This window comes from Ovis aries, chromosome 7 (genome assembly GCF_016772045.2).
Source record: "Ovis aries strain OAR_USU_Benz2616 breed Rambouillet chromosome 7, ARS-UI_Ramb_v3.0, whole genome shotgun sequence".
NCBI classification, from domain to species: domain Eukaryota; kingdom Metazoa; phylum Chordata; class Mammalia; order Artiodactyla; family Bovidae; genus Ovis; species Ovis aries.
In genome coordinates this window covers 50,217,345-50,244,601 of record NC_056060.1, presented here as the reverse complement: position 1 = coordinate 50,244,601, position 27,257 = coordinate 50,217,345, and the positions used below count along the sequence as shown (strand labels likewise).

Here is a 27,257-nt window from a genome sequence, read left to right as displayed (position 1 = left end):
CAGGCACTTGGAAAACAACTGAACACAAACTGTTCAGTAGGGACAGTACAAATGAATTACAGAGAGAAAAGATTAGGTTTAGTGAGAAGACTATGAGTGATGAGTCCAAAAAAGATTACTTGATAGTGAAGACCAAAAAAATTGAGACAGCATGGCTCTTTCTGTGTCTAAGAAGGGGAACAATAAGGCAGTTCTTAATGGTGAGAGCATGGAATCATGTTGGAAATTCTATCAGCAATACTATAAATGACAGTTCTCTCATTTTTTTAAAGAAGAAAGTTACAGAAGAAGGAAACAAGGGTAAGTGACCAATTCCCTAGTGATCAGAGTATGATAACGTCAGGATATCCAAGGTCTACTTCCTTGGTGCTGTGAATGCAGGACAGAGGAAGCAGGCAAGAGAAGATCCTAGCAGGCAATTACTTGTCTGCCTCATTAAGGTATAAATTTCAGGCTATAAAACCAGGAAGAAATGATGTCAACATGGGCTGAAAGCTTCTGAATAGCAATTTCTGACTAGGCAAACTGAAGTGCTTACCTTGTTTATTTCTCCTTGTGCTCATTTCCTGCAGTGCACAGCATCAGTTCAGTTTTGTTCAGTTGCTCAGTCGTGTCTGACTCTTTGTGACCCCATGGACTGCAGCATGCCAGGCTTCCCTGTCCATCACCAACTGCTGGAGCTTGCTCAAACTCATGTCCATTGAGTCAGCGATGCCATCAGTTATCCTCCCTAGAAAAGAACAAAAAAGCAATTTCAGCATCTAGGGTGGAAGAGGACAGTATTAATCACAAGGAAGCTTGACAGAACAGAAGCCTCCCCAGGTCCACTCAGACCTTTTAAAGCTTTTACACCCCCTGTAGAATATCACAAGTCCATGAATATCACACCATAAAAGAGGGAAGAAGTTTATTTGGAAAGTGGTAATAGCTCAGGACTGGCCCGCGTTTGAGTGTGTCTCTCCTTACCCCTGGTTGTCTAAATCAGGTCTTCTAAGCTGTCAGGAATGTTTTGTTTTTTTCCTCTTTTGAGAAGAGGCTGCCTAAATGACAGTTAGCTTGGAAGTTGTACTTGGGGCATTTAATTGATCTTAAATTAAAAAGAAAGACAGCAGTGTGGTTTTAATTCTGACATTTATTATAACAGATAAGGATTCTAGAAAAAATAATGTCAAGTCTAGGTGGAATTGTTAGGCTGTGAGATGGACTCGGGAATATTTCGTTTCTTAAAAAGGGAAAGGGAACCATGTTCCTGCTACAGCTTAACTTGGCTCTCAGTATAGGGTCTGGAGCCAGATCTGTGATTAACATCAAAGATAGCCCCATGCCTGTGATGTGAAGCCCTGGTGCATCCCTCCAGATGTCAGGTCCTTCTTCTCCCTACTGTCTAGCAGTTAGAGTTAAGTCAATATATCTTAGAATCAGGGACTGGAGGGGATATTAAAAGATCATCTAGGTAATTTCTCTGCCTTCAGGGAGGAGTAAAACAAAACCATTCTATATGTGTTAAACATCCCTTGTTTGTAAATCATATTTCTTTAAAGGACTTCACAAATGAGCCCCAAGGGAGCTATTTAGAATTAATTCATCACTCTCAGGAAATGGTTGAAGTGCATCCTCTCTCATTTCAGGTTCAGACTTCCCTTCTCATCCTTTGGTGAAGAGACACCGTAGTTGGTTATTATCATCCTGATAAGAAGCCTTCCTATTCTTTGTCTCTTGTTCCTTGAATACATTCGTTTCTGAAAACTTGCTTCACATACCCTCAAATCATATCCATTACTTGATGCTGAGTCCTCCCTCCAGTTGGTGCTCTTCTTTAGTTAAGAAACCCAAACTGGGATCTGTATTCTAGAAAAAACTTGGCTACTTGACATCTAGGAACAATGACCTAATGAGCCTCCAGCCCCAGACATTCCTTCAGGACAACACTGGCTCTTTAAACCACAGCATGAGGATGGCCAATGGTCACGTGCTGTCCTGTTGAAATTTATGCAACTGTTTCATCTTTCCCAATAACCCTCCCTCACCAAATGTTCCTTTCTTTCCCCTCTTTCTACCCTCCCTTCCTCTCGCCCTTTCTTTCTGAAGTATAATTGACATACAAAAGTGAAAGAAAGTGAAAGTGAAGTCACTCAGTCATGTCCGACTCTTTGCGACCCCATGGCCTGTAGCCCACCAGGCTTCTCGGTCCATGGGATTTTCCAGGCAAGAATACTGGAGTGGGTTACCATTTCTTTCTCCAGGAGATTTCCCGACCCAGGGATTGAACCCGGGTCTCCTGCATTGTAGGCAGACGCTTTACCATCTGAGCCACCAGGGAAGTCCATAGTTTCAGTTTTATAACATAATGATTAGATATTTATATAAAATGAAATGATTACCAAATTACCCAATTTATAGATTCATTAAAAATTTTAACACTGTGAAGGCCTAACAAAACTCATCCACAATCCAGATGCAGCCTCGGGACCAGCATTTTGCTACCTGTGCACAGTTGGAAGATTATAAACTGATTTATACGAGGCCTGTGGCAGCCTGGTTTGCAAATGTGCTTGAAAAATACAATATTGTAAAGTAAAAAATAATAATAAATGGTTAAAAAAAAAAGAAAAATGCTTCTTGTTACTGTGACTTCCCATTGTCTTTGATGGTGGCCATCTTCACTCACTTACTGAGTTTCCTCTCATTCCAGGTCCTTGGATGTGGTTCTGTTGCCCAAGCTGTTCTCAGTCGAGGACACTTTGGAGGAATCATCACTATCAATACTGGATTTTCAATGGCAGTTGGAATGGCCATTTACGTGAGTGCAGGTGTCTCTGGTAAGTACCAGAAACAATGACGACGACTAACTCAGCCATCCCACTGTACTATCACTGTTCTGGGCACTTTACATACCTTAACTGTTTTAGACCTCAGCAGTCCTGCAAGAATATGTCTTTGATTCTATTTTTATAAATGACCAATTTTAAATGGCCAGTAAATAAATGCTAAGTGACTTGCCGCTTTGGCAACCTGTAGCAAGAGACAGAGATGAGGGTTGGAACTCATAACTGATTCCTAAATCCGGCCACTGAATCGTATTCTGCACCTGTCAATACATTCTTTTATAAGCTCCATCTTACGCTTGAAAACCACTTCCCATCTATTCTGCGAATGGCCTGTGAAGATCACTCCAACAGAGGCAATTCCCTAGACCTTTATCAGAGCAATCACAGAGGGCCCTGGGCCATTTGCAAAGTAGCTGGTGCTTTCATGGAGGTGCAGGGCTAATCAGGAGGTCTTGGTCCAACCCTGCCGCGAGTGGAAGACTAATTAAAAGCAACTCTCGAGGTTCTGAGAAGCAAAATGAAAGGAGACTTAATGCAGCCTGGGACCTTAAGAAGGAACTGTGAAAACTACCCACTTCCCAAAGGGTTGCGGAATCCTTAGCAGCCTTGTCTTGGGGACTCAGAACACTAAGGTAAGACTGTTGGGGATAAGGGAAGATGGGGACCCCAGTGTGCTGGGCACTGTATGGGGTGCTGTATATAATTTATCTCCTCTCTCTTCTGTATCATCTCCTCTCTCTTCTACAGCAGCACTCTGAGGCAGGTATTACTGTCCATTCTACAGAGAAAACTGGAGGCCTGAAGATTTTTGCTTTTTGCTTTGGGTTTGTGCTCAGTCATGTCTTTGCGACCCCATGGACTATATATAGCCCACCAGGCTCCTTTGTCCATGGGATTCCCCAGACAAGAATACTGGAATGGGTTGTCATTTCCTACTCCAGGGGATCTTCTCGACCCAGGGATCGAACCTGTGTCTCTGTGTGTCCTGCAATGGCAGGTGGATTCTTTACCACTGTGTCATCTGGGAAGCCCCCAAGGGGTTAAATTAATTGCCAGACATCTCACAGCTGGTAAAAAGGCAAATCAAAGATTTGGCCCAGGTCCATGAGACAGCAAAGCACAGGTCCCCATTGCTAAACAACACTTCCAATGATCTATCATGGGAAAGGCGGTTTAGACAGGGCTGTACAGGTCCAGTACAGGGCAGGATGGCCCAGGGGAGGATCCTGCAGGTGAGTTGGCTGGACTGGTGACAAGCACTGCCATTGTAGCACTGAAGAATGACTCCCCAGACCCACTCAGAGCCTAAGGGGACTAGGTACACAGAACAGTCATTTGCTGGTGGGCTGCCATCTATAGCGTCGCACAGAGTCGGACATGACTGAAGCGACTTAGCAGCAGCAGCAGCAGCAGCCTTTCCATATCATATGGGCACTCAGATCCTGAGGCAGTCCAGGTTATAGATTCCCATGTATGTGGTTTGTGAGGTAGGAGCAGTGTTTCAAACTGCTCATGAGTGTTCAAACTCATGCCGAGCCTTTGCTGTGATCCCCGCACTCTACTGCCTACCCAAGATGCAAAAATAACCAAGGGGCCATCCTGAATGGGCCAAGGCTTGATGACAGTGCAGGCCTTGACACCAGAGACAGAATACCTTCTTGGCTTCAAACAAGCATGCAGAATGCTCTATTGCTTCCCCCCATTCCCTTCCAACTACATTCAGACAAGTGTGGTTTCCACAAACCATGCAATATAAATGTAGGCATATTCTCAGCTACTTTTTAAAGGTGGAGATGTGGTTTTGCAGTATTTCACCTACATAACTCCCTGAATTGAATATAATCAAATATTTACTTGGATAAATTGGTCCCAGACCTTACCAATGTAGCTGACACTTCACCACCACCGCTGTCAATGTCTGCTTGCATATACCGATATATTTGGAGTTATCATGGGAGGAAAGGGGAAGAGACCAGCAGGAAGGAGAAGAGGGAGTGAAAGATGGTGTGAGGTCTTCCCATCTGGCCTTTGGCCTGGGGTTGGGTCAAGCCCCTATGCTCAGAGGAGTAAGGGGACGGTTTTCACGAAGCGCTGTTTCCCAGCAAGGCTTGGGAGCTGTCCAAATTGTTTCAGAGAGACTGTGAGATCCCCCAACCCAAGGAGAACAGTTTCTGAGCCTGGCTAATAGAAGGCAGCTATTGCTGCTGTTTAGTCACTAGATCGTGCCCAACTCTTTGCAACTTGATGGGCTATAGCCTGCCAGGCTCCTCTGTCCATGGAATTCTCCAGGCAAGAATATGGAGTGGGTTGCCATTTCCTTCTCCAAGGGATCTTCCTGACCCAGGGATTGAACTCACGTCTTCTGCATGGGCAGGCGGATTCTTTGCCCCTGAGCCACCTGGGATGGCAGTGTTGAGCTGGAGAAAGGGAGCTTATTTCCCATCTCTGTTTGGAACTAAGTGCTATTCAGGCTCCCAGGGAAATGGGGAAACAGGCACAGATAACACCCTGGCCCAATGATGACATCAGTACAGACTCGATATTGGCTTTAACAGCCCGGGAATAGGAGAGGAAGATTGGGGGTGGAGGAGTGATTCTCTCATAGTGGCTGCAACCAACATACTGGTTTGTGGACACTTGTGAGGCCCTCTTTGGGAATTCCAAAAATAACCAATGTATATTAGGCATAAACATAAATGGGAGCCCACTTTGTGGTCCAGACTGGGAAGGTCAGCTGGCCTCTGGTTTTGGAACATAAAGCATTACTTCTCTGCACAGGAGTCACCTACCCTGCTCCCTCGTGAGCTTGCCAGGAGTCTGGCAATCCAGTCTGGCCAATCAGAACTTGCAATGCCTTGATTATGCACCACCCCACACTCAGCATTTGCTCTGCTGACTTGTACCTAGACTAGGGCAGCTGTTTCTGATGCAGCATTTTATAGGCAATAAAAATCTCCAGAAAAAAGCAAGATTGCTTAATGAGAGCTCAAATAGTAGGATTATCTCCATCATAGAGTTGTCTGTGGGTGGCAGGGAGAAGGGGACTCGTCTAGGACAGAACCCTGAACCAGATCGCCTTGCTCATGTAAGACTTTCATCTCGGGCCTCCTCCTGGGCTTCAGCTCCACCCACCAGTGGCCCTCTCCAACTCTAACACTCCTGTTTCTTCCACAGTGCTGCTCTGTTTTGTCCTTCAGGTAAGGGTGAGCTGAGTGATCACGCATCTCTGCAAAGAGAAACTCTCCTCATTGCTTTGCAAAGTGCCCTCCCAGACACACCCTCTCTGACCCTCAAACAGCTTTCCTTCTGTCAATGTTTGTAGCCTGAGCTATCTCAATAAAGACCTATGGATATTTATATCTCCAACTTTCATATCTTGAACACCTACTAAGTGCCTTTTGGTATGTGAAGGTCAAGGTGAATAATAGTTCTGGCCTCAGAGTGCTTTTGAGAGACTAAAAACATAAATCTTTTATGCTTTAAACCTACAGCAAGTTTTATTTTGGAAGAGGAGCTTGCTAAATAATAACTCTCCCATTGGTGGACTCATCTGAGGGGAGATATTTTTGAGTGGAGGTGATTTCTTATGTCCCTGGGTCCTTTCACACTGGTTCCCTCCAGGCTGGCTGGGTGGCGGTGACCCTCCAACTAGCCTCTGGAAAAGAGAAACAGGGCTGGCTCCAGGAGCTCTTCCCCTGCCCTGTGTGGTCCCCTCTTCTAAGCCCTATTTCCAGCTTCCTAGTAAGCTGTACTCTTGCCAGTCTCCAGAATTATGACTGTCTTAGATTTAAATGCAAAACAAAATAGGTGATGTGTGTGTAAGTCTTCAGGAAGTCACCTGTGCTTTGATGTATTGACATTTTCTTATTCATATGAGCCCCTGAGGGGCAGAGTCAGGTGAAGACAGGGCCCTCATAGTTAAGCCAGCAGTCAGAATCCCTCCCCACTGCAAGCCCACCTTGGCTTAGAGATTCAGGAAAAGTACAACTTTCTTCCTGGAGGCAATGAGAGGAGGGAGGCCTACAAAAACAAGCTTATCCATAGGTTCTGTGTGGAGTCAAATGGCAATGAGTCATCATCATCATCACTATCACTGCTTTGTTTACAGCTATTTCCATAACCCAGAGGGCCACATTTCGGTGTGGTTACACGGACAGTCACTCTAATCCCCCCAAAACACACACTAAATGTCTTCTGTACTCTCCACGTGTGTCCTTCATCCCTAGGAATCAAGCCCATATGTTCAAAGACGACTTTCGGAATTTTTTCACCTGCCTTCTAAGGCAGAGAAAACCTTTATGAACTTGTAAAGAAAACCTAGAAAAGTCAAAACATAGAACATAGGCCCTAGAGTTCAAATAAGCTTGGATTTGAATCCGAGACCTACCACTTATTAGCCATGTGACCATAAACTGTTACTCCTCAGTTTCCCCACCAGTGAACTGGGGTAGGACCCATCTCACTGGTTTCTTAGGAGGATCAAGTGCATGTAATTACCCATATGACAGCATCTGGCAAGTGTTCAACATGTGTGGTTGTTGCTGCTACAGCAAAGTTAGCCGGGGATAGCAGTAGCCTACCCCCAGAACAAGCCCTCTGCCTGAACTTGCAAATGGATAAGAATCAAAGAGGATGATTTCTTCAGTCAGAGTTTAGGTTGGAGCGAAGGAAATGTTATTCCATTTCTGTGTGTGAGATATACATTGTCTATGCAGAGAAACTACAGAGAATCCATTCAGATGTTGTGACCACTTCAAAATAAACTGAGCCCCTTACCTCAGTGAGAGGCACAGCCCACCAAGGGAGGGCCATTTAAGATATGTCTCTTTTTCAGTCCTAATATTATTTCTATGTCCTCTGGACATGGACTTAGGAATTACTAAATATAGAATTAAATCTGCTAAGTATATTATATAAGTACATTGATTTTAAAATATACTGAAGCTAACAGTTTATATCAATCTCTTTGGGGTTATTGATTTATGGATAGGCAAAGCCCAGTAGAACAAACTGTGGAACATTCTTAAAGAGATGGGAGTACCAGAACCCCTTACCTGCCTCCTGAGAAATCTGTATGCAGGTCAAGAAGCGACAGTTAAAACCAAACATGGAAAAGCAGACTGGTTCCAAATAGGAAAAGGAGTACGTCAAGGCTGTATATTGTTACCCTGCTTATTTAACTTCTATGCAGAGTACACCATGAGAAACGCTGGGCTGGAAGAAGCACAGCTGGCATCAAGATTGCTGGGAGAAATATCAATAACCTCAGATATGCAGATGACACACCACCCTTATGGCATAAAGCAAAGAAGAACTGAAGAGCCTCTTGATGAAAGTGAAAGAGGAGAATTAAAAAGTTGGCTTAAAGCTCAACATTCAGAAAACTAAGATTACGGCATCCGGTCCCATCACTTCATGGCAATAGATGGGGAAACAATGGAAACAATGACAGACTTCATTTTCTTGGGCTCCAAAATCACTGCAGATGGTGACTGCAGCCATGAAATTAAAAGACGCTGGGAAGAAAAGCTATGACTAACCTAGACATATATTAAAAAGCAGATATATTACTTTGACAACAAAGGTCCATCTAGTCAAAGCTATGGTTTTCCCAGTAGTCATGTATGGATGTGAGAGTTGGACTGTGAAGAAAGCTGAGCGCTGAAGAACGGATGCTTTTGAGCTGTGGTGGAGAAGACTCCTGAGAGTGACAGCCAGGAGGTCCAGCCAGTGCCTCCTGAAGGAGATCAGTCCTGGGTGTCCATTGGGAGGACTGATGCTGAAGCTGAAACTCCAATACTTTGGCCACCTGATGGGAAGAACTGAGTCATCTGAAAAGATCCTGATGCTGGGAAAGATTGAAGGCAGGAGGAGAAGGAGACGACAGAGGATGAGATGGTTGGATGGCATCACTGACTCGATGGACATGGGTTTGAGCAAGCTCTGGGAGTTGGTGACGGACAGGGAGGGCTGGTGTGCTGCAGTCCATGGGGTTTGCAAAGAGTCGGACATGACTGAGTGACTAAACCGAACTAAAAGCCCAGTAGAGAGAGATTATAGATAGACAGAATGATAGACATATAAATAGACAGAGACGGAAAATAAGCCACTTGAGTACAAGTTTCTTTATAAATTTGAGAAAGCTAAACTTCCTGAAAAGCATCTAATGATGCCATGAGAATTAACAGTCCTCTCTTCCCACTCTCACACACACACCCCTCTGTGTCCTCACATATGGTTCCTTACCTAGAAGACTGAGTTCTGCCTACAGTCCCTAGACAAGCTTTTCTTCACAATAGTTCTCCCTGGCCTGCCCTCTGACTTTCTTAATCACCTTGTCTTCTTTGCAGGTGGCCACATCAACCCAGCTGTTTCTTTTGCAATGTGTCTTTTTGGACGGATGAAGTGGTTCAAATTCCCCTTTTATGTGGGGGCTCAGTTCTTGGGAGCCTTTGCAGGGGCTGCAACCCTCTTCGGCGTTTACTATGGTGAGTAGGGGCCCTGAGTCCAGAGATTATGGAGAGCTGAGTGTAAGCTGAAATTCAGGATTACTTGGCAGGAAGAGGTGAGATAGAACAGGACACAGTCTGTCATACACTTGACAGGCAGTTCTAAGTGTCCTGAATAAAAGTGAAAGTGTTGGCTGCTCAGCCGTGTCCAACTCTTTCCGACCCCATGGACTGTAACCTGCCAGGCTCCTCTGTCCATGGGATTCTCCAGGCAAGAATACTGGAGTGGGTTGCCATTCCTTTCTCCAGGGGATCTTCCCAGCCCAGGGACTGAATCCGGGTTTCCTGTATTGCAGGTGGATTCTTTGCCATCTGAGCCAGCAGGGAAGCCCTTCTAAGGGTCCTAAGTTCTAATTAATGGGGCCAACATTATTCTCAGGCACATTCATGAAGCCTCTTAACGAAAATGATCACAACTTAAATGAAGGGGAGAACATAAAGGAATTCTGTCTTTAGACCCAACCAGTACTACAATGTAAACAGTGCCAAAGCAAGCAACAGGCCACTGGCTTCTCCATAGCTTTTTCTGAATTGGCTGGGAGAGAAACCATTGACTTCTCTCAAAGGGAATGATGAGTAAATATTTAGAGAAGGAATTTGGAGCAAAGCCTTTGAGGGAAGGAACACAGCAGAGAAATGGGGTGGGTAGGGAACCCCATCTCCCTTTTGTCCAATAGCCAGGGCTTCCTTCGGCAGCAGTCCTGGGGGAATCAAAGTTCTGACAATGGAAGACCCAGACTTTAGTTCCATATGAATTAAGTAGCTGCGTGGCTTCAATAAGTCATCTGACCTTATTGGTCTCAGTTTCCTCCTCTGGAAAATGAGAGAATGAACTAGATGACCTCAGAACCCCTTCAAGCTAAAAAATCTTGGGGTTCCATAAAATCAACTGTTACGGTAGGTCCTTCCATCTAACCCAAAGTAAATCTCAATACCTTATAACTCTCAAGCTGGAACAATTAGGAAACTAGAATTTATGAGCCAAGCTTAATAGAGGTGCCTGTGGAAAGGCACCTCTTCCTGCAGACTATCCTAAGAATTAGAGTGTAAGAAAACTCAAGGAGAAACTCATGATGAGACCAGAAACTGGAGAGTCAGCGGCTGGGTCAGGAGAGGCCTAGGGGTCTGGGACAACCTAGACCACACTGGCTATGTCAGGGTCTGATGTGTCTCTTGCTCTAAGGGCATCTTCACTGTACTTGATGCCTCAAATGCTGGACTGCTATTAGGGGTTACTGAGAACCCTCTGGGAATCATGGATTCTGCCTAGAGCAGGTCTAAGCTTCACTTTGGCTTTTAGTCAATCTTGCAAATTCCAACAATTCCCCTCAGAGAAAACTGATTCCCAAGACCCACTGAATAAGGATTTGGCTCAAATGTGGAGAGAACCATCCAGGGCAGCCAGGGCTTTCTTTCTCTGACCCGTCACCCTGGGAGCTCTCTGCTGCTGCTAAGTTGCTTCAGTCGTGTCCCGACTCTGTGCAACCCCATAGACGGCAGACCACCATGCTCCCCTGTCCCTGGGAATCCCCAGGCAAGAACACTGGAGTGGGTTGCCATTTCCTTCTCCAATGCATGAAAGTGAAAAGTGAAAGTGAAGTTGCTCAGTCATGTCCGACTCTTAGCGATCCCAAGGACTTCAGCCTACAAGGCTCCTCCATCCATGGGATTTGCCAGGCAAGAGTACTGGAGTGGGGTGCCATCGCCTTCTCCATGGGAGCTCTCTGGGCATCTCTAAAACTACCATACTAAGAGACGAAGAAAGGCAAATGATATGGATCTGCCAAACTGAAGCTGGCTATTTGTCTGTACTTGCTCAGCACAAGACCTGGCATAAGTCTCCCTCTCTTCTGCCCAGAGGACACTAACGTGCCAGAGCTCTGTCTTCCATAGATGCATTTATGTCTTTTGCTGGTGGAAAACTGCTCATCGTGGGAGAAAACGCAACAGCACACATTTTCGCGACATACCCAGCTCCGTATCTGTCTCTGGTGAATGCATTTGCAGAACAAGTGAGTGTATATGCAACAAGACCCAACTTCAGTGAAAAGACATAATCTAATAAGGAGGATGCATAGGAACATTACAGGCCTATCAGAAAGGAAAGTCTGTGTTTCCAAAGTTGGAGGTCCCTAAGCATAACCCTAGCTTTGCTGACAAATTCTTGTGCTTGCCAAAGTTGAACCACTGAGTTTCCTACTTCCTCTTTAAAAAGTACCCTTGTTTCACATCAGTTGAAGTTCAGAGAAAAGTGGAGGAGTGGACATTTCAACCCTGTATGGGCAAATGGGGTTTGCTTTGCGAAAATGCCTCATTTGTCCACATCATGTAAACGTATCGGTTCAGTTCAGTTCAGTCACTCAGTCGTGTCTGACTATTTGCAACCCCGTAAATGTACAGATCTGGAGAAAAGACGTTTTGTTATCAGTTCAAGAACTGTGAAGTGTGGTAGGCAAGCTGAGGGTCCTTGGTGTCTCCCCATATGTATAGGTTTATCTAGACTCTCTAGGCAGCTAGAAGTGTCTCTCCTTTTTGACAGTTAAACAAGGGGCATCCAAGCATTTGTCATGTAGCCAATAGCACAACTATTCTGGTCTTAAATCAGTTGTCTGAGTCTCATCCTGATTCTTCTGCTTAGAAGCTCTGTGCCCCTGGGCAAGTTTCTTAACCTCTTTCAATCCTCCTTTCTTCAACTGTAAATTGTGAATAAATAGGATTTATCTCACAGATTAGTGTGAGGTTCTAACGAGAAAAAGCAATGAAGTACCTGGCACATAATAAATATCTGGTAATTAGTGGCTGTCATTTAGTTGTTGAAGTAAAATAGTAATACAATTTCCAAATAATAGTTTAGAAATTTTAAAGTAGAGTCTGGGAGAAACACCCACTATACCACACCACTTCAAGATACCTGCTATCACTGTTTGTATAATCCCTTACAACTTGTCTTTTATGTTATTTTCAAGTATAAAATATAATGCACATATAATTTTTTACCTAGTGTCATAAGTATTTTTAAATTTTACCACATGTGTGTGCTTAGTTGCTCAGTCGTGTCTGACTTTTGTGACCCCATAGACTGTAGCCTGCCAGGCTCCTCTGTCCACAGGGATTCTCTAGGCAAGGATACTGGAGTGGGTTGTTATTTCCTTCTCCAGTGGATCTTCATGACCCACAAATCAAACCCAGGTCTCCTGCATTGCAGGCAGATTCTTTACCAACTGAGCCACGAGGGAAGCCTCCAATTTTTTTTTTTTAATGTAACCACATAGTTTTTGTTTTCTAATTTTTTTTCTGAAAACATACCTGTTCATTTTCATGTTAACCTAGAAAAATATTTCATGTTAACCGAGGTAAATATTAATCATCACATTGTACACATAGATTTCATATTTATTGTTTTTAGTGGCTGTATAATAGACTATAGAATGGGCACTACACAATTGCTTTTGCCCTGTTGATGTGCAATCCAGTTTTCCAGTACTATAAATAATGCTTAAATATGTATTTGCATATTCATTTTATGATTTTTCCATATTTTAGATTATTTCCAAGGTGTAGTTCTCAAATATCTTACTGGGTCCAATTGAGTATACACATTTATGGGCTTTTTAAAATACATATTGCTAAATCATTGTTAAATTGCCTTTCAAAAGTATAAAACATGATTAGTTCAACCAGGAAAGCCTGAGAGAACTGATATCATTTTCCTAATATTTGGTATTGCTTGCATTTTTTTCATTACAAATCAGTTGTCCCCACTTATTTGTCTTTCAAATCTCTTTTTCTTTTATGAACTGTCTTTTCATTTCCTTTGCCCATGTATCTATTGACGTCTCACATCGTTTTTCTCACCAATTTGAATGAGCCCCTTTGTTCATTTCTCCAGCCTGCAGCTTGCCCTCTATTTACCTGGTAGTAGCTTAACAGGTCAGTGTAGTTGAGATACAGTCTCTAGAGTTAGACCTCTGCATCCACACCTGATTGCCACTGACTGTGCCACCTCAGGCAGGTAACTAGTCTGTAAAGGAGAGAGATATTAGCACGCATGTCTAGGACTGCCAATAAGAAGAAAAGGCTCTGACACAGTGCTCAGCCAGTGTTATGTTGCTTATTACTAGGTTTGGTTTTTAACAGGAGGGGGTGCATCTTGAGGTGGGCCAGTGGGAAGAACGTAAGCTGAACCCCTCGTACATTTTCTCCTTACCCAGGTAGCAGCCACCATGTTCCTCCTCATTGTCATCTTTGCCTTGTTTGACTCGAGAAACTTGGGAGTCCCCAGAGGCCTAGAGCCTGTTGTCATTGGCTTCCTGATTGTCACCATCGCCTCCTCTCTGGGAATGAACAGTGGCTGTGCCATGAATCCAGCTCGAGACCTGAGTCCCAGACTTTTCACCGCTTTGGCAGGCTGGGGGTTTGAGGTGTTCACGTAAGTAACAAAATGATCTGGGGAAGAGGGAGGAAGATTCATGCTGTGCCTCAGCGGGGGGCGCTGGGCTTCGACCTGGAGATCCAAGAGAGCGCAGATGGGAGGGGGAGGGTAAGAGCACCCTCGTCCTAAGCGGAACGTATCACTGGTGATTTATGATGTGTGCATGTGTGCAAGATAGAGAGAGAGAAGGGGGAGGGAGACAAAGAGAGCAATCACGGGCGCTATTCTAATCACCACCACTGGCAGCACTGGAGCCGCTACAGAGTAAGCATTGCGAGGACAGGGGCCTTAACCGCGTGTTCACTGCTTTGTCTGCAGTGACTGAAATAGGGTCCAGCACATAGAAACCTCAGTGAACGCCACTGAACAAAAGAATGGATAAATGCTCTGTGCCACATATGTTCTAGGAAATGAAGGATACAAAAAGAATCAAGCAGCATTCCCTGTCTTTTTTGTTTCTTTCTTTTGTTGTGTCGGGTCTCAGTTGTGGCACATGGGATTTTCACCATGTCATGCAGAATACTTTGTTGCGGTGCACAGACTCTCCCATTGCGGTATGCAGGCTTAGTTGCTCCATGGCATTTGGGATCTTAGTTCCCTGACCAGGGATTGAACACATGTCCCCTGCATTACCAGGCAGATTGTTAACCATTGGACCATCAGGAAAGTCCCTAGCATACCCTATCTTTAAGGAACAAACAATACAATGAATTTTCTAGAGCAGTGGTTCTCAGCCAGTGGCAATTTTGCCCCCAAGGATGTTTGGCAATACATGTTGACACTTTGGGTTGTCACAGCTGGGCATGGTGGGGGCAGAACTTGTCACCAGTATCTAGTGGGTAGAGTCCAATGGAGGATGCTGCTAAGCATCTTACGGTATGCAGGACAGATCCCCACAAACGAAAATGCTGAGTGCCACAGTTGAGGAGCTCTGTTCCAGAATCACCATACTAGAGCATGAAAAGGTGGAAAAAAATGTTCACAGCTAGGATGGATCCTTTGTATTCTTTCAATGGACCACTGAGAACATGTTAAAGGTCTCCTTATTTCCAAAGCCCAGAATTAACCCATGAGTTTCCTTTAATTCCAATTTCCTGAGGTTCACTCCAGGAGACTACTGTCCTCACCTCACCACCAAGACACCTCTGTGAGCTTCACACAGACCCCTAAAACAAAGATGCGCCAGAGTGATCTGGCCTCGCTTTGAGCCGTGCTTGGCGATTCACCCAAAGCTCTAAGCGTGATGGTGGTTCTAAAACAGGTCTTGCTCGTTCTCTTTGCTTTGTTGAACTTTTGGTAGAGGATTATCAGCCAAATAGCTAGGAGCCCACATCTGTGATGCTGAAATCACCTAATGCCAAACTCTGAGCACCGCACCCCTTAGATCAGGACTTTCCCCCTCATGTATGTATTCATTCATCCATGCAGCTTCCTAATTCCTTATTCAAGGCCCAGTGCTAAAGATGCCCTTTACTGCTGCTGCCCTTCACTGCTTTGTTTATGTTCTGTTTCAGACGGTGAGCATAGCCTCTTACACAGGTTGACGCTGTCAAATGACTAACCCCAGGAGCTGAGAGAAGACTTGCAGCTTCAGATTTAGGAACCATGGGAGTAGAAGTAGGGGCATTTTATAGTATTTGGACATGTTCAATCAGGGACAGAGAGGCTATTTCAAGCAGAGAGGCATCTGTATCTAAAGACGGCATATCAAAATGACACATGATCTAGTCTAGTCGGAAGGCTGTATGAAGAAACCTGGAAGGGCAATCGTTTCAGATCATAGAGGACTGGATTTCTAGAATAAGACTCTGGGATTTTTGTTGCTCTCTTTTCTATAGATTATAGGGAGCAGCAAAGGATTTAGGGCAAAAGTTTGATGTGTTTAGAACTTCAATTTACCAAAAATTAATCTGACATCATTATATAAAAGAAATCAAGAAGGAGTAGAAGGGGCAGATACCAGTTATGAGATAGCTAGGCTGGCTGATGATCCTCTACCAAAAGTTCAAAAGAAAATCTTTGAGCGGTAACAGGACTCCGAAGGGTCCCTAGAGTTCCATCCTTTCAGGGTTTTCCACTCAAGACAAGCATCTCAGGAGATTTCCTCGTTTGAATCCACATCCAGGATCTCAGATGAAACCCAGACCACCTTATTCTCAGACCCTCATTTGCCCCTGTATGGCAAGAAGTGAGGATGAGAGGGGAGTAGGTTCCCCAGGGTCTGACAAGGGTAAGACAGACCCTAGCTGACTCTTGCTTTCCCTTAAGTACTAGGATATAAAAGGGCTTCTCTGATGGCTCTGATGGTAAAGAATCTGCCTGCAATGAGGGAGACCGGGGTTCCATCCCTGGGTCAGGAAGATCCCCTGGAGAAAGGAATGGCTACCCACTCCAGTATTCTTGGGCTTCCCTGGTGGCTTAGATGGTAAAGAATCTGCCTGCAATGCAGGAGACCTGGGTCTGATCCCTGGGTCAGAAGGATACTCTGGAGAAGAAAATGGGAACACACTCTGGTATTCTTGTCTGGAGAATCCCACGGACAGAGGAGCCTAGTGGGCTACAGTCCATGGGGTTGCAAAGAGTCAGACATGACTGAGCAACTCACACACACACACACACACACACACACACACACACACACACACTAGGATGTAAGCACGTGGTCTTCACTAATTCACATTAAAGTGTTAATAGGTGAAGGATCTCAGGGGTATTGTTAATTTTTAAAATAACTTAGCCAAAGAAATGAATCCCTGATGATAGTACCTCATGCAACTGACACAGTTTTATGGTATCCCCTCAAATCATAGCACCCAATGACCTTGTTTACCTGTAAGGCCAGGCAGGAAGCCACATCAAATCTCCTCCATTTAAGCCTTGTGACCTTAGCACAAAATATCCAGTTCAAGAGGGTCCAGACAGTGAAAGGAGGACATGCATGATGGCAGGTATCTTGGCCCCTAATCTGTTAAATGACAGTGAGAGATTCACCACAAATCAGTGATGGAAAAAAAGGAAGTGATGGACCAAATAAGGTGGTTAAACTCACTCCATGTGCTGAAGAGAGCTTCCCCAGTGGCTCAGTGGTAAAGAATCCGCCTGTCAAGCAGGAGATATGAGTTCGATCCCTGGGTCAGGAAGATCCCCTGGAGAAGGTAACTGCAACCCACTCCAGTATTCTTGCCTGGGAAATCCCATGAACAGAGGAGGCTGGTGGGCTACATCCCAGGGGGGTCACAGAGTCGGACACGATTGATTAAACAGCAGCATGTGCTGAAGAGAAGGTGCCTCTCACAGAAAATTCTTTTCATAGAAAATTTGGAGGCACAGGATAAGGGTCTGTGAGAAGTGTGGAGTGTAACGTCCTCTTTCCTGCACAGTAAGAGTGCCATCTGGTGGCCACTGTGCTCAATCTCAGTGCTCTTCCCTGGAGCCTGCATTTATGATCTAAGATTCAGGAACTAAGAGAGAGTGCTTGCATGATACGGATTAGGAAAGGACCGCGGTATAGATGGAAGTATGAAGCTCAGAGATGGGGAGGCTTGCTCAAAGGCCTTCTGTAGTCCTGAGATCCCAGGTGGCTCAGTGGTAAAGAACCTGTCTGCCAGTGCAGGAAACCGGGAGACTTGGTTTTGATGCTTGGGTTGGAAAGATCCTCTGGAGGAGGAAACGGCAGCCCACTCCACTGGAGCAGAGAATCCCATGGACAGAGGGGCCTGGCGACTACAGTCTGTAGAGTCATAAAGAGTCGGACACAACTGGGCGTGTGCGCACACGCACACACGTGCGCACACACACACACACACACACACACACAGCAATGTGCTACGTGCTCTAAACCCAAGACACTCCTGAGATTAGAACTAGGTCTCACGGATTCTAGAATAGGCTCCCCTTTATTATTTTTAAATAATTTTATTTAAAATATTATATTAAATAATATAATATTTCCTTTATTATTCTTTCTAATAAAAGTTAGAAACAAACAGTCCCATGGAAATACATATAGTTATTAAAAATAAAATTGTAAATAGCAGCCATGAATATGCCCCCCAAATAAAACACTGTGAAATTCCTCTGCAGAGTTGTGCTCCTTTTGTTTCCTCCGCCTCCTCTGCATTACCCTGAACTTTTTGTTCATAATTATCCTTCTTTTAAAAAGTTTTATCTCAAATGCACATATCCTTAAACAACTACACAACTATACTATATAGTTTTACTTGCTTCAGAGCACTCATGGTCCTTTCTACTGAATTATCTGAATGGATTTTCTGTCCCCAAAAGAGATGGTGACAATTCACAGAGACACCTGATTTCTCCCAGAACTAGACCTCCAATATAGTGTACTGACACTGAGAACTTCTGGAGGGGAGAGGGAATCCTCATCAGAAAATACATCTGAGTAAGCTGTGACCTCAAAATATAAGTATGGAATTAAATTATATTTAGTATTTAATTCATATATCTACCTTTGAGTTTTTAATTCATTCATTGACAAATGTATCCTGACTGTTCATCTTGTGATTGCCCTCATCCACCAATCACGTCCAGGAATCTTTCCACATCCCCGTTCCATTCACAATCCCCAGGACTCGCCACTTCAGTATGAAGGAAAGGCCACTCCTGAATAATTGACCTGAACTTGCCCTAGATGCCCTCAACTGTTGCCATGGGTTCAGGGGCTATGTTTTCTGAAAGGGAAATAAATGGGACATTTCTCTCACAGGTATTAATAGAACAATGGAATTGGTCAACTGAAATCAGTATCCTACTAAATAGTACCTTTAAGCAATTAACACAGACATTTTTCTGGCATCCCCTCAATCATAGGATGCAAATGACCTTGCTTACCAGTAAGGCCAGGCAGGGAACCTGCTCCTCCCTTTAAGCCCGGCACATCCAACTCAAGAGGGTCCGGCCAGTGAAAGGATACTGGTTACCAAGCTACCATGAGTGCCATCCTACTTAGCTCTTGCTGATTGAAAAAGAGCCATGAGTAGGAGAACAACTAGCTGGTTAGTGAGTAACTGGCAGTGATCCTAGAAGGAAGGCCAAGCGATGTGTCACTTATTTCTTTGTTTGCTTTCAGAGCTGGGAATAACTTCTGGTGGATCCCTGTAGTGGGCCCTTTGGTTGGTGCTGCTGCTGGAGGCCTCGTCTATTTTCTTCTCATTGAAATCCACCACCCAGATTTGAACCCAGACTTGGAGGCAGAGCAGCCAGAGGAAAAACCAGAGAAATACGAACTGAATGCAATCATGTAATAGCGTGCTCAGGTCTGGGTCTACAGTTGGCTACCTACTGGGCTTTACCTTTCACAAAGCATCTTCACACACATTATTTAATTGAATCCTCCTAGTGACCATCTGGGGTAAATATCAAGCTGCTCATCTTTCAAATAAGAAAACAAAATCTTAGGGAAGCTGAGTTGCCTAAGGTCCCATGGAAAGTTGAACATCATTGAATGCGTCCTATACATATCAGATTAATAACTGCACAGAAAGTTTGACCAGCTCCTCCTGGCTTGCCAGAAGTGGGATTGGCAGCTGCCAGAATTTGCACACAGCCTGGGCAACATTCTTCTGGATCCTAAGTTATAAAGACTGCCACTGTCTGATTTTAATCCCAAAAACACTACAAAGGGAAGAGGTAGCCCCAGACTTTTCATCTGCTGGAGAACATTATCAGAGGTGACTAAGGGTGACCCTTCCTAGGCCACCCTTAGTCTTGCCAGGTCTTGATCTTCCTGACCATCCCAGCATTGTACATTCTAGGAATTTCCTCTTGGTCAGGCTCCTCCCTGTCACTGTAGTCAAGAGTCAGTGAATTAGGGAACTCTGCTTAATGTTATGAGGCAGTCTGGATGAGAGGGGAGTCTGGGGGAGAATGGATCCATGTGCATGTATGGCTGAGTCCCTTTTCTGTCCACCTGAAATGAAACCATCACTGCACTGTCAATCGACCATACTCCAATATAAAATTAAAAGTGTAAAAAAAAGTGCCTGTGCATTACAAGCATGAGAGATTCTTCCACAGCAAGTGATACACTTCAGTCAAACTGTTATAAAGCTCAGAATTCCCAGACTATCCAGTTTCTCAACTGTTTTGTAATGATAACAGAACAACAAAAAGCGTATGTGAAATGTCTCCAGGGGGCTTTAATAGACAGTAATAGACCGACATATGGCACTTCTTCTTGCTCTGAAACTACTGGCATTTCCTATTTGAAATAAACTTAGAGTGACATGTTTGTTTGGAGTTTTTATGAGTAATGAGATTGTGAAGCCCAGTTAGTTCAGAGGTTGTCTGACCTATCTACAAACAAAGATCTCTGGGGAACTTCTAAAAAAACAACTTGGTAAACATCTTGGTGATTATGAATGGGTGTAGCCAGTGTGGAGAACATTGGCTTGGTTAAAGTACATGGGTTTCCTTGAGAAACATGTCTAGTGGTGTCCAAGTAATTCCTGGTAGGATTCTCAGACTTGGGGTCCTCAGGGGTTAGAAGGAAGTGGCTCTCAGAAACGGACAGTTTACTCCTCACTCTCACCTATCACCCCTGCAAGGGGACATTTGGCCATGTCTGGGGACAGTTCTGGTTGTCACAGCTGGAGTAGGAGTGTTATTGGCATCTAGTGGGTAGAAGTTAGAGATGCTGCTGAACTTCCTACCATGCACAGGATAGCTCTCCCCTGCAGTACCCATTCATACCCAGATGTCTTCAGTGCGAAGGTTAAGAGACCCTAGATTCAAGAACAGACAGACACGTAAGAGAAGACACTGAAGTCATGTGCCTTGATCCCAGTTCTGTCAAAAAACAGAGATGCCAGATGAGTCAGGACCAGACCCCGTGGGTACATTGTACTTCTTACCCCAAATCAAGAGGTGACCTCAAATTTGAGTTTTCAGGTTGGACAGTGGAATCTGTGATCCCCACAGGTGCTCATTAAACACTGCTTGGTGATTAATGACTGGAATTATGAAGAGGAAATGTGCGCTTATGGAAATCAACCACAGAAAGATTTTTTTTCTTTATGGAAAAAAGAAGCTCTCTTGTTCCAGGTGCGTGCACTCAAATCTCAAATCGTCTGTCTTTCCCAGTTTGCCCACGTCAGGTTCTTATCCAAGAGAACATCCATGTTTCAGAAGTCAGTAAGAGCCAAATACTTATCTTTAAAAAACAGATTCTTGGGACTTCACTGGCTGTCCAGTGGATAAGACTTTGCCCTCCAATGTAGGGGTTCCATCCCTGATCGGAGACCTAAGATCCCACATGCCTCTTGGCAAAAAACAAAACAAAACAAAAAAAACCTACCCATGAAAACATAAACCAGAAACAATATTGTGACAAATTCAATAAAGACTTTAAAAATAATCCACATCAAAAAAATCTTTTAAAAAAGTAATTATTTAAGGAACTAGAATGACAACATTTCCCCTTCTCTCTTTCTTGTCCATCGCAAAACTTAGTACACATGTTTATTATCAAAGGTAGAATTTCTCTACGAGTCCCTAACTAGTTGAGGTCTCAGAATGCCAAAAGTTATAGGACTTTTCTAACCATCAACAGCCAGAGTTAATACTCAGCTGTTGAAAGGAAAAACTGGAGCAAAAGCATCACATTTAAAAACCCAATCTTTAAGTATTATTACTTTTAAATTGCTTACACACACGTGCCTTTTTTAAAAGTATGTCAGTGCTCAAAAATGTGGTCATGGATAAAGAATTACAGCTTCCTGTTATAGAGAATGGTTTACAAGTTTTATTTAGCCTCAGAACCTATTGTTCAAATAAAATCTTAATGTGGTATCCAAAAGTCAACCAGGGCTGCTATAAATAGAAAGAGGTCCGGGAAGAGGAAGTAAGTTTGATCCTGCCTGTGATATCATCTTACTCCCCTAGTGCAGCCACTGAGGGGTGTCTGGAAAGAAACCCTGTCTATGCGGCGGGGGATCTTCAGAACACAAGTTGAAAATCACTGATAAGGGTTTGGGGAAAGTTGTTGCTAACCATTTTTATAAAAGTTTCCAGTATAGAACCTAGCAAAGTCCGTGTTAATTCAATCTCAGGCAATTTGTCAAAGATGTCTTAATAAATGAAGTTAAATGGAATTAACCTACTAAACATCACCCACAAAAAGATGTTGTAGGTCAAGTTGTATATAATTTCTCAAACTGAGAATTTTAGTTTTCTGAGATAACATGTTTATTTATCACAGTGCGTGGAGAAAAACCATGGTAGTCCTGACCAGGCTTACTGGGTCTCTAAGTCTCTATAAAAATAAATAGTACATAATTGATGATAGATAAATGATAGATAGATAGATAGATAGATAGATAGGAAGACAAGTAGATAGGTAAGTAGATAGACTGATCCATCAAGCCCCAATCTCTTTCTTGTTGCTGGAAACAGAGTAGCTCTTATTAAGAGAGGTAGTCTTGAGGCTAATAAAAGAAGGCCCCCATAAAACTGAACATGATTAAATGAACTGAATTAGATGAAAAAATTCATGGAATTCTGTGAGGATACACATGGTGTCCAAGCAGAGTCTGACACCCCATGGATACATTATGTCTTTTGAGGACTTTAGGAATGTTTGCCTTCGTGGGCAGAAATTTATTTTCTTAAATAATGTTATATGATAGCACTGGTTCAGTCGCTCAGTCATGTCTGACTCTTTGCAACCCCATGAATTGCAGCACGCCAGGCCTCCCTGTCCATCACCAACTCCCGGAGTTCACTCAAACTCACGTCCATCAAGTCAGTGATGCCATCCAGGCATCTCATTCTCTGTCGTCCCCTTCTGCTCCTGTCCCCAATCCCTCCTAGCATGAGATTCTTTTACAGTGAGTCAACTCTTCGCATGAGGTGGCCAAAGTATTGGAGTTTAGGCTTCAGCAGTGGTCCATCCAATGAACATCCAGGCCTGGTCTCCTTCAAGATGGACTGGTTGGATCTCCTTGCAGTTCAAGGGACTCTCAAGAGTCTTCTCCAACACCACAATTCAAAAGCATCAATTCTTTGGCGCTCAGCTTTCTTCACTGTCCAACTCTCACATCTATACATGACCACTGGAAAAACCATAACCTTAACTAGACGGACCATTGTTGGCAAAGTAATATCTCTGCTTTTCAATATGCTATCTAGGTTGGTAATAACTTTCCTTCCAAGGAGTAAACGTCTTTTAATTTCTTGGCTGCAATCACCATCTGCAGTGATTTTGGAGCCCCAAAAAATAAAGTCAGCCATTGTTTCCACTGTTTCCCATCTATTTCCCATGAAGTGATGGGACCAGATGCCATGATCTTCGTTTTCTGAATGTTGAGCTTTAAGCCAACTTTTTCACTCTCCTCTTTCACTTTTATCAAGAGGCATTTTAGTTCTTCTTCACTTTCTGCCATAAGGGTGGTGTCATCTGCATATCTGAGGTTATTGATATTTTTCCCAGAAATCTTGATTCCAGCTTGTGTTTCTTCCAGCCCAGCGTTTCTCATGATGTACTCTGCATAGAAGTTAAATAAGCAGGGTGACAATATACAGCCTTGACATACTCCTTTTCCTATTTGGAACCAGTCTCTTGTTCCATGTCCAGTTCTAACTGTTGCTTCCTGACCTGCATACAGGCTTCTCAAAAGGCAGGTCAGGTGGTCTGGTATTCCCATCTCTTTCAGAATTTTCCACAGTTTATTGTGATCCACACAGTCAAAGGCTTTGGCATAGTCAATAAAGCAGAAATAGATGCTTTTCTGGAACTCTCTTGCTTTTTTGATGATCCAGTGGATGTCAGCGATTTGATCTCTGGTTCCTCTGCCTTTTCTAAAATGAGCTTGAACATCTGGAAGTTCACAGTTCACGTATTGCTGAAGCCTGGCTTGGAGAATTTTGAGCATTACTTTACTAGCATATGAGACGAGCGCAATTGTGTGGTAGTTTGAACATTCTTTGGCATTGCCTTTCTTTGGGATTGGAATGAAAACTGACCTTTTCCAGTCCTGTTCAGTTCAGTTCAGTTCAGTTCAGTTCAGTCGCTCAGTCATGTCTGACTCTTTGCGACCCCATGAATCGCAGCACACCAGGCCTCCCTGTCCATCACCAACTCCCGGAGTTCACTCAAACTCACGTCCATCAAGTCAGTGATGCCATCCAGCCATCTCATCCTCGGTCGTCCCCTTCTCCTCCTGCCCCCAATCCCTCCCAGCAGCAGAGTCTTTTCCAATGAGTCAACTCTTCGCATGAGGTGGCCAAAGTACAGGAGTTTCAGCTTCAGCATCATTCCCTCCAAAGAAATCCCAGGGCTGATCTCCTTCAGAATGGACTGGTTGGATCTCCTTGCAGTCCAAGGGACTCTCAAGAGTCTTCTCCAACACCATAGTTCAAATGCATCAATTCTTTGGTGCTCAGCCTTCTTCACAGTCCAACTCTCACATCCATACATGACCACAGGAAAAACCATAGCCTTGACTAGACGGACCTTTGTTGGCAAAGTAATGTCTCTGCTTTTGAATATGCTGTCTAGGTTGGTCATCACTTTTCTTCCAAGGAGTAAGCATCTTTTAATTTCATGGCTGCAGTCACCATCTGCAGTGATTTTGGAGCCCCCCAAAATATAATCTGACACTGTTTCCATCTATTTCCCATGAAGTGATGGGACCAGATGCCATGATCTTCGTTTTCTGAATGTTGAGCTTTAAACCCTGTTAGAAGACACTAAAACATTTTCCTGGGTTACTAAAACCATCCTGGGCTCTAGCACACCCTCTGGTGCCTCAGAGCCTGGACATACTGCAGCCTCTTTCTCCTGCGTAGGTGCTAAGTCACTTCAGTCCTGTTCATTTCTTTGCAACCCCATGGACTATAGCCCAACAGGCTCCTTTGTCCTTGGAATTCTCCAAGCAAGAATAATGGAGTGGGTTGCCATTTTATTCTCCAGGGGATCTTCCTGACCCAGAGATTGAACCCACATCTCTCATGTCTCCTGCACTGGCTGGTGATTTCTTTACCACTAGCGCCACATGGGAAGCACTTAAAATGTGTTTAGTCATGTCCAATTCTCTGAGGCTCCATGGACCATGGCCCACCAGGCAAATTTTCTTGCCTGGATAATGTTATTTTTTGAAGCAAATCCCAGACATGCGATATAATGGTATTCATGGATATTTAATATAAATATATAAAAGATAAGGATTCTTGTTTTAAAAAAAACAAAATACCATTATCACACAAGAATAATTATCAATAATTTATTAATATCATCAAATATCCATTCATATTTCACATTTCTAGTGAGACTGTCCTTCAACTCCAGTTAATAACAATGTGGAATCTGTGAAGACTGAAAACAAGGGATTTACTCTGATATCTCAGAGAGACATGGGGATTTTGTAGAACAAGTTTATCTCAGTTCTGTACCCTTGTATCAGAGCCTTCTTTAAGCTTTTCACAAAATATTTATATTTTTATACCAAAAGGAAAATGCATTTGCCTACTATTATTAAAAGTTGCCATCTCCAGGAGTGAAATCATTTTTAGAAAGACAGGAAGTCTTGAATTTACCTGGATTTTAGAAAAGATCTTTAGTGACTATTGTTACACCAAAAAATACATACTCCATAGAATGCTTACACTTTAAAAGCTGAAACACGCTGTGAAAAGACATCCAAATAGTTAACATCTATGCAGTCCTATGCGAGGGAATCATCGTAACAGACTAAGGTAAGTGAAAACCTAAAAATTCCTAAGCTGCTTCACTGGGAGTAGTGGCGCTTGATGCTTCCTATTTATTGTTTGTTTGTTTATACTTTTTGCCCAATGACTTCAGACCTTGGAAGATAAAAGCTAATAAAAAAAAAGTGGTACAATACTTTTCAACTTTTGGGTAAACAAAATTACCTGTACCAAAGGAGATTTTCATGGCCCTTAGTATATCTCATCTGGTGATATACTGAGAACTGGATTCTATTTTAATAGATAGTGGGCTTCTCTTGTGGCTCAGCTGGTAAAGAATCCACCTGCAATGTGGGAGACCTGGGTTCGATCCCTGGGTTGGGAAGATCCCCTGGAGAAGGGAACGGCTACCCACTCGAGTATTCTGGCCTGGAGAACTCCACAGTCTGTATAGTCCATGGGGTCACAAAGAGTCGGACCAAGCAACTTTCACTTACTTAATAGATGATAAAATTATAGCCAAAAAGACCTCTGTGGATCAAGGAGAAAAGAAGACCATGCACACAGAAGACTATCTAGGAGCCTGTTCTTGGCCTGGAGTCAAGGACAGGGAGTAGAGGTTCTGTGGCTGAGCCACTGGCCTTTGGAACAATGCCATGAAGGGAGTCTGTGCAATCACAGGCTGGTGACTAGTTCTCAAGAGGCCAGGCTCTACAGACAACCAGATTGAATTCCACTGCAGAATAGCTATGTGACCCTCTAAAGCACAGCCTCTCTGTCCATAAAATAGGAGTGATACTAGCACTTGCTTTCTATGTATTGTTGAAAGTATTAAGAAAATGCCTGTGAAACATTTTAACATAGAGCCTAGAATTTACTTTCTTCTTCATAAGTGTCAGCTAATTCTATTATTATTTCACATTTACAAATTCAGCTGTATATCTGCTTTCTTAAGTTGCTTCAGTTGTGTCCAACTCTTTGCAACCCTATGGAGTATAGCCCGCCAGGCTCCTCTGTCCATGGGATTCTCCAGGCAAGAACACTGGAGTGGGTTGCCATGTCTGCCTCCAGGGGATCTTACCAACCCAGGGATCCAACCTACATCTCTTATGTCTCCTGCATTGGCAGGCAGGATTTTTACCACTAGTGCCACCTAGGAAGTCCCATTTAAAAAGTTGATGAAGAAAAATCTCCAGGAGTATAAATTTGCTGACAAATAATCCAAGTCATGTGACTAACTTAGATATGACAATTCTTTTCATACACTCGGGTGCAAGCCACTTGCACAGGGCCATGCTTAGTTCAGGAATTACAGAGTCTAGGTTCAATTAAGAACTAACCAAATCACTTAGTTGCCTAATAGAGCTACCAAATTTATAAGCAAATCCATCAAAATAAAAATGATTTACATATGTAATGTGATTCCCATCAAAGTTTCAGCATGTTTTTTGGTAGAAATTGCCAAGCTGGTTCTAAAAGATAAATGCCAAAGTAAAGGAACTATCAAGTAAAGGAACTAGGGCTTCCCTGGTGGCTCAGAGGTTAAAGCGTCTGCCTGCAATGCTGGAGACCTGAGTTCAATCCCTGGGTTGGGAAGATCCCCTGGGGAAGCAAAGGGCAACCCACTCCAGTATTCTTGCCTGGAGAATCCCATGGAGGGAGGAGCCTGGTAGGCTACAGTCCATGGGGTCACAAAGAGTCGGACATGACTGAGCGACTTCACTTTCACAAGGAACTAAAAGAGCCAAAGCAAACTTGAAAAAAAAAGGAACAAAGTTAGAGGACTTATACTAGATCATTTGAAGACTTTCTATAAAGCTGTGG

General features: G+C 43.6%; 1 protein-coding gene across 1 annotated transcript in view; it reads left to right on the top strand.

Moving 5' to 3' along the window:
* The window catches only part of AQP9 (aquaporin 9), a 51,124-nt gene extending 31,105 nt beyond the window's left edge, over window positions 1–20,019 (top strand). The window contains exons 2-6 of the mRNA XM_004010567.6: window positions 2,693–2,819; window positions 9,179–9,316; window positions 11,231–11,349; window positions 13,549–13,766; window positions 18,859–20,019. Of these exons, the coding sequence (XP_004010616.1) occupies window positions 2,693–2,819; window positions 9,179–9,316; window positions 11,231–11,349; window positions 13,549–13,766; window positions 18,859–19,033 (777 nt within the window). The 3' untranslated portion in view covers window positions 19,034–20,019. The remainder of the gene's footprint in view (window positions 1–2,692; window positions 2,820–9,178; window positions 9,317–11,230; window positions 11,350–13,548; window positions 13,767–18,858) is intronic.
* The last annotated feature ends 7,238 nt before the right edge of the window (window positions 20,020–27,257 follow it).